Below are 8181 nucleotides of genomic sequence, written 5' to 3' on the forward strand. Positions count from 1 at the left end.
TGCATTTCTTTGCTACTGAATGCATTTGTTTTGGAAGGTGGAGAGCTGAAGCGTGCGCTGCCGCGTGTGCGGCGGTGGAGAGATGCGGACAGCTGGGGCGCGATGCGCCGGGGGTCCCCTCGGTGTGGACGTGGGCGGCTACGGCTTTAAGGAAAAAAAGGCCAGGGCCGCGGGGGAGCAGGGCGTCTGGATGGGAGGGGGTGCGGGGAGGAGCACTGATGTAAGAATGTTAATGAGAGGCTCCCCCAGCCCAGCCCCCACCTCTCCCCACCCCCAATACCCCTCCCGCTGGAAATACAAGCCCGGCGGCTGCGCTCCATGTGTGGCAACACGCTCGGCCGCTGCCACGCTATTTAAACGCGGGCTATGGATCCAGGAACCGGCGCGAATCAATGAGATCAAACGCGAGGGAGATGCACCGTCAATTACAAGCACTTGGACAAGTCTAACTTTTTTTCCTTCTCCTCTTTTACAAATACGCTTTCAAAAGCAGCCTCAGCGACGTCCAAATAAGAAGCCACTTCTAAGCAAAATAGTGTGTGTGTGTGTGTGTGTGTATATATAGGGAGCGCGAATATATATATTTATAATAAGAATATATATAAAGATATTACAGGAGCATAGGTCTACACTCGGTGAACTTTTTCTTTTTTCCTTTTTTTTTGAAAGTACTGACACTGCAGAGAAGAACTCTTCTCTCAGTCCTCTGGCGAGTTCGCTGGGGGGGAGTTCTGTTTTCTGAAGGCGCCCAAGGGGGCGCAGGGGCCTCGGAGAAGATTGGGGAGGGGCGCGACAGGGTGGGTGAGGGGCAGAGGGCGAGTCGGCGGCCAGGTCAGGCGCTTGCTAGCGGCACGATGCAGCCTCAGCTGGTGCTCACTTTCTCCGCGTGCGTCCTGCTCGGCTGGGAGGTGCTGGCCGGTGGCACCAGTGGCGGCGACCGCGGGGGCGCGGACTCGGGCGCCGGGCACCGGGCAGGAGAGGCGCTGCCGCCGTTGGAGATCGACGTACTAGTGCTGCTGCCCCAGGACGACTCGTACCTGTTCTCTCTGGCCCGGGTGCGGCCGGCCATCGAGTATGCGCTCCGGAGCGTGGAGGGCAACGGGACGGGGCGGCGGCTGCTACCGCCCGGCACCCGATTCCAGGTAACCTACGAAGACTCGGACTGCGGCAACCGTGCGCTCTTCAGCCTGGTGGACCGAGTGGCCGCGGCGCGGGGTGCCAAGCCCGACCTCATCCTGGGGCCAGTGTGCGAGTACGCAGCGGCGCCAGTGGCCCGGCTGGCGTCGCACTGGGACCTGCCCATGTTGTCCGCCGGGGCACTGGCCGCCGGCTTCCAACAGAAGGACACCGAATACTCGCACCTCACGCGCGTGGCGCCTGCCTACGCCAAGATGGGCGAGATGATGCTCGCCCTGTTCCGCCACCACCAGTGGAGCCGCGCCGCGCTGGTCTACAGCGATGACAAGCTGGAGCGGAACTGCTATTTCACCCTCGAAGGGGTCCACGAGGTCTTTCAAGAGGAAGGCTTGCACACGTCCGCCTACAGTTTCGACGAGAGTAAGGACTTGGACCTGGACGACATCGTGCGCTATATCCAGTCCAGCGAGCGAGGTGAGTCGGAACTGGCCCCGGACTCCGATTCCAATATCTGGACTCAGGGAGGCTGTCCCCACACACCCACCGCGGCTCGCGGGGCGCTGTCCTCTGCGGAACGCAGGGCCCGGGGATGGTGGGCCTTGGGAGAGCGCTCGAAGCCCTTCCCAGGGCTCTGCTTAGGACGCCTTTGAACGCTTGCCTACCGAAATCTAGAAGTGCACATTATAGGTCTGAGGAGGTGGCAGAACCCGAGGGAGGGATGTAGGAGCCAGTCCTGGTCAACAGGTGCTGTCTAAACGCGGGGGTATTTGCTTCCTCTACCTTCGCTAGTATAGAGCTGGTGCTTAGAGGCACATTCTGGGGTGCTCCAACCATCAGAGCCTGGAAACGTGCTGAGGCCAAAAGAACTTACTTCCCAGCCCCGGACCAGTGAGCACCCCCACCCCCCACCCCCCAGCTTAGCAGTCTCTGAATACGCGTTTGGCTACTGAGGGTCCAGGTTGCTCTTTTCCGCAGACTCCTGATTTCTTTTAAAGACTCATTATTTCCGCCTCATTCCACGGCTCCTCCAGCCCCTTATAAATGAGCTTCTATGGTTCCCACCAAATGAGCTTTATGGTTCCCACCAAACATGCCTTGATGTCTGCCACTCAGGGGATGCTGCCTTCCTTTTGCGCTCTAAAACGTCTGCTCTAAAATGCCGGGAGCCAGGCTTTGCGGAGCGCATAAGCGGGCGCAAATCTCCTTTCCACTCACACTTCAAGTTCCCCCGTGGGAGTGTGGGTGTTTGGATTAATATCCAAGCTTGACCAAGAGCCCAAGACGAAGGCTATGGCTTTAGGGAGCAGAAGAATGTATGGTCAGGGCGGCATAACCGCGCAAGCTCCCAGTGAACGCATTGGGCCACAGAGTAGATAGAATGCAGGTAGGCGAGCAAAGACGCCCACCACACGCGGTACCCTGGTTTTCCGCGTCAGGGTAGGACAGCGCGTGGGTAATCTGCTCCAGTTCTGCTCCCACGCGGCTGCCACATCAGAGGTTCAATTTCGCAGCACCCTGCGTCCGGGTTTCTGTTTGGGTGTTGCCGTGCGTGGGCTTGCCCACATAGGACAACCGAGCGACCTGGGCACTCGCCTTGGAGGACAGTGCACCCCAAGGACCTCAGGAACAGGTGAGGGTGGTCAGGGGAGCCAGCAAGGGCAGCGCTGCGCGGCCACCTCCTCCCCAACATGACCAGCTCGGACTCAGTAAACACACTCTTTAGAGCAGAAAGGCCATTGGTGTTGACGCTGAGAATGCACAGCCAAGTTTTTTTTTGCGCTCCAACTCCAGGTTGTCCGCGCAGAATCCCCGCCAGCCACGCAGGCGGGGCGCAGGCGCTACTGATTATGAAAAAGGGCATTTGTGTCCGGCGGCTACGGGCTCGCCACGCCTGGCAGAGGAACCCACGTGTCCTTTCCCACTCCTTTCCCTGGTCATAGCAATCCCTGCAGACTTGGCCCTTGCCACCGGTTTCTTTAGCCCTTGGCTGGCTATCTAGAGCTCGGAACTGGGTAGTGAGTGAGTCGCAGAGGAGATCTGGGGACCGGTACTTGTCAGCCCAAAGTCCACTAAAGACTAGATCTAGGGTTTCCCACTCTCCCGGGGGTCCCTACTGCCGGCACGTGGCCTGGAATTGGGACCCGGGGATCTGTCATACGGCGACAGAAGTTGCAGAATTCTCACCGCGGTGGCTTGAGGTCAGGGGCAGGACTCGCGGACTTCAGAGGGCGTGGCAACGGGGGTGATATTTAAAAAATATCAAAAGGCTGGTTACACTCAGAAAAACTCATTACCATGGTGTGCGAAGCCGACTCCTAGAAGCTGGCCTCCTAGAGAATTTCCAAGCCTGTGAATCCCACAGGGAGGAGACTGTTCATCTTTCACTCTTGGGTGGAGCTGCCAGTGGATTTGAACAGCCAGAGAGGCGTGGCCTTTGGGTTTTCGGCGCGACCCCCTGCCCGCGGGGCCATCCGAGATGTTCTCATAGCCCTTGACTCCGCCCCCCTCTTCTCCCTTTTGTAGTGAATTTAGTGGTGGCCGTTTGCTTTGCTGACCAGTGCATTTCACAAGTTACAATTCTTACCCCAGAACGCATTTCCAATAGTGACTTTGCGGATCTTTAGAAATATGAAACAAAATCATTTTTCCCTAAGTTTTTTTTTTTTTTTTTTTTTTTTTAACAACTGAAACATCTTAATGTCAGGGAGAAAGTTGCTTGCTAACCAAGCTCTCGTTTCATCCTACTTTGTAAGGGAGGATACACAACGTAGTGGTGACCAGGCTCCTATGCCTAGACTCTTCCCATTTAGGTGGTAGTGGCGCCTACTTCCCTGGAATGCTGAGAAGTTTAAATGAGTTAACAGAAGGAAGGCACTGAAACACTGTCCGATATACCAAGTGCTCACTGGACTAGAGGCTATCAGAGTTACTGTTTTTTGTGTGTATGTGTATATGTGTTTGTGTGTGCTGTATGTGGGAGCTGATGAGGATGACGCAAGATAGGACAGGGTTCAGGTCTGTTCATAGGGTCGCTACAAGTTGTGCTGGACTCGCTGGTGCGCAACACCACCACCACCACCACCACCACCAACATAGTTTCATAGAGGAAGAAACTCAGAAGTTAAGTGACTTGTACAGGTCACCAGCTTCAGAGAAAGATGAACAGAGATAGCCCTTTGTGTGTGTATGTGTGTGCAAGGAGCACAGGCATCACAGTGGTGTAAGCATTTGACTACTAATTGAAAGACTATTTAAACCCACCCAGCTGTTCTGGAACATAAATCAATTCCAACTCTTAATGAGCATACGTGACACAGTTTAAAAAAAATGTCTCATTCATGTCCAGTTGCAATTCTCGTGATTCTCTGTAACTGGAAAATTTCTGAACTTTGTATCAATAAAGGATCAAAAATTGTTATTTCTCAAACCAAAGAAAAAAAAATGTCTCAGAGGATTTCCTAGGCTGAGTGTGCGTTCTTTATAGCCCTGGTGGGGTAGCACGTAACAGGTTGGGCTACTCATCAAAACAAAGGTCAGCAGTGTGAATTCATCAGCTACTCCGTGGATGAAAGATAGGCAGTCTCTCCCCTCATCAAGATTTTCAGCCTTGGAAAGTTAGTGGAACGTTGCCATCAGTTGCAATTGACTTGACAGCTCAATTCAGCTCAAGGCCATTGAGTAAGAACCAGCTCATAGCTGACAGCTCCCAAGGATTTTCAGAGGCTGTAAATGGGAAAAGATGGCCCCGCTTTCTTCTGTAGAGCAGTAAGTGGGTTTTAATCTTGACAGATGTCCAGATAGAAGGCTGGGTTGATTCAAATGGGGGTCATAAGGAAAACAGACGTTTTCCTCTCATGGAGTTCCTGGTGGGTTTGAATCTCCAGCCTTCCAGTTAGAAGCCGAGCACTTAATCACTAGCCACGGTATGTTGTTGTTGCTAGGTACCATCTAGTGGACGAGGACTCACAGTGACCATTTGAACAACAGGTCTAAACCTGGCCTATCATGCACCTTCCACATGGTCTCTGATATACGTGAGCCTGTTGTTACAGTCTCTGTGTCAGCCTGTCTTGTTGAATTGTCCTTTCTCTGACCCTCCATCAATCCCAGCATGCCTTTTTTTCAAGCCAAGGTATAGTATCATCTAAATACCTACACCTGAGTGCATTCTCAAATATGTTTGTACATGTGTAATGATTTTTATTTTAAACGGCTCTGCTTATATAGTCAATATTCTATACTTAAGATAGAATGTGTTTTTAAAAAGGCAAAAAGGAATTTTATTTTTTAAGGAATAAAGTCCAGTAACAATGGATGTAGTTTGCTTTAACTATACACTTTATGTTCTGAGGACGTGGTGCCTATGGAGTGTGCACTGCCAAGCCACAGGTGGCACCTCTGTGGTCAATTGAATTCACCAGCTGCTCCACTGCAGAAAGATGGCAGTTACCTGTGTTAGTGTCCCCCAAACCCACTGAAGGGCCAACTATGAGTTGGCACTGACTCTGTGGTAATGAGTTTCAGGGTTTGTTGTGTTTTTTTGGTTTCTTTTTGAGATATACCTTTTAAGATGCAGAACTGGAGGTACTTCTATGTACAAATGTTCTGTATGAAAAATATGGAAAAAAATGTCATTTTAGTCCATTAGTTATTAACATGCCATCTGTCTGGACTTGCACAACAGCTGTAGAGATAACAGTATTTAATCTGGACAAGAGACAATTATTTTTAGAATTTGTTTGGGGTAAATGACCCAGTGGTGGATCAGCAGAATTTTTAAGCAAAGAACTCACGATAAGTGCAAAATAACTAGCACACAGCATGGGAAACAAAGAGTCCTTAAGGCTGGCTGTAGAGATTTGGAAAGCTTTTGAAATAGATGGAGCTTTGTGAACAATAAAAACATGGGTGCAACTGCTGTTTTGTAAATAATCCCCATTGCTAGGTAGTGTAGAAATAGCCAGAAAGAGGCTTTATTCATTTACTTTCTTTTTGAATTTAGATTTTATTTGTACCAAAGTCAGTTATACAAGTAGTTTAAAAAGTAAGTTATTCAAGCCTTGTTAAGAACAAGACTTCCCTACTTTGCATCCCCTGTCTGTCCCTCCATTTGTGTGTGTGTGTGTGTGTGTGTGTGTGTGTGTTTGTTTTTCAGTGGCAGTCATTTTCAACTCTTAGAGTTTCTTCTGTTGTCATTTCCTTTCATTTCACTGAAGGACATGTTTCTTTTGTTCCATCCCCAGTCCCAGTCTTATACCTTATCTCTTCTTTTAGATATCTTCATCCACTTCCTGCTGGCAACAAATGCAAAGGTTCCTTTCCACCATCCTGTTCTTTGTCATACCAGAATTTTCAGTCAGTGCAGTGTTCACTGCTAAAACCACGTTAACTTCTTTTTTTATTATTATTATTAAATTTTATTAGTTTTAATGAACATTTACAGAGATTTTGGGTTTTCATTCATTCATTGTTGCACTGTTTTCTACAGCTGAGCCATAGGTTGCTATGATGGACTTATTTTGATCTATTTGTTTTTAGAACTGATTTCTAAAACCCACCCACCCACATGCCTGCACACATCCCACACCTGCTTTTATTTGCTTGTTTTATTTTCTGTGTTGTTGATATTGTTACATACATAGTGTGGGAATTGACCCGTAGCAGATCCACCAGTGGGTTTTCAGAGGTAGTAGATCACATGGAAGAGATTACCCATTTTTCTCCCAAGGAGCAGCTAGTGGATTTGAACTGCTTACCTTCAGCTTGGCAGCACAGCTCCTTACCGTTAAGGTACAGCTGAATCATCCTCTAATTCTCTATGGTCAGCCTTCTGAATTTCTTGAGTTCGGTTGTTTTCTAGACATATTGCACTGCTATCACTTTTTCTGAATGTCCCCCCCCCCCTTTAACATCACTCCATCACCTCTTTTCTTGGCCATTTCTTGCCTTATAGCCTTCCTTTTGTGCGGCATATCTGCAAGGGATTTTGGAGAAAGGATGGCTGAAAGCTGAATTTTGAGACCTTCCATGACTGGAATGCCCTTATCATGCCCTTCTGTGTGACCATAAAAATACCAGGTTGGAAGTAATTTTCTCTCCAAATTTGCAGGCATTCCATTAGTGTCTTTGAGCTTTCAGTGTTGCTCTTAGGGATCTTGAATAAGAATCTTGATTCATTCTTTGTGACTTGTTGTTTCAGCATTAATTTTGGGAGGAGGGCTTTTGGGTCCTCTCTTTGCTCTTAAAGCTTGAATGTTCTATTGTTCTGTGCTTTGATGTTAGTATTATGCGTTACTTACTCAGCTTGTTGTTGTTGGGTGCGGAGGTGTTGGAGCTGATTCATAGCTAACCCTCTTTTCCGAGGCAATAAGTCTGATGGAAGGAGATTGCCTATCCTTCTACTGCAGTGCAGTTGGTGTATTTGAACTGCATGCCTTTGGGATTGCAGCATAGCTTCTTATCACAAGGCCATCCAAAAGATCATGTCTTTGAATTTTGTGGAAACATGACAGTTGTATTTCTTTCTTCTTTTCCTGGAATTGTTTATATTTAAAGGTTCAAAAACAAGACAATAAAACCCCTCAAACTCATTGATATCCAGTTGGTACCAACTCATTGCTGACCTGTTGGTGGGTTTTCAAAAGCTGTAAATTGCAAGGGGCCTAGGGGTTTAAGTCCACCAGTTGCTCTGTAGAAGAATGATGAACAACCTCCTTTCGTACGATTTACTGCCTCTGAAAACTCACTGTGGGTCAGTGCTGCGTCGATGGCACACAGCAACAACAAATTGCATGGAAGAGATTGCACATTTTTCTCCTTGGGAGCAGGGGGTAGATTTGAACCACTTGATTTTGGGTTGGCAGTGCAAATCCTTACCCACTAGGCCACCAGAGCTTCTTATATAAAGGTTGTTGTTGTTGCCCTCTTGAACTGATCTCGTACATTTCTTTTTTTTTTCCCCTATAATTATATTTTATTAATTTTCATAAACATTTACAGAGATTTTGGGCTTCCACTCATTCATTGTTGCACTATTCTCTCTAC

The 8181-nt window shown here is 48.6% G+C and overlaps 1 protein-coding gene across 2 annotated transcripts in view; it reads left to right on the forward strand.

The window, feature by feature from the left end:
* Nucleotides 1–713: 713 nt before the first annotated feature.
* NPR3 (natriuretic peptide receptor C/guanylate cyclase C (atrionatriuretic peptide receptor C)) overlaps nucleotides 714–8181 on the forward strand; it is a 106061-nt gene continuing 98593 nt past the window's right edge. Inside the window, exon 1 of one of the 2 annotated variants that reach the window (XM_006896793.1) lies at nucleotides 714–1611. In XM_006896793.1, the coding sequence (XP_006896855.1) occupies nucleotides 855–1611 (757 nt within the window). In that variant the 5' untranslated portion in view covers nucleotides 714–854. The remainder of the gene's footprint in view (nucleotides 1612–8181) is intronic. The other variant, XM_006896794.1, reaches the window with a different exon arrangement.

Source organism: Elephantulus edwardii, unplaced genomic scaffold (assembly GCF_000299155.1).
Source record: "Elephantulus edwardii isolate Elephantulus edwardi_28Jun2011 unplaced genomic scaffold, EleEdw1.0 scaffold00191, whole genome shotgun sequence".
In the NCBI taxonomy this organism is placed as follows: Eukaryota; Metazoa; Chordata; class Mammalia; order Macroscelidea; family Macroscelididae; genus Elephantulus; species Elephantulus edwardii.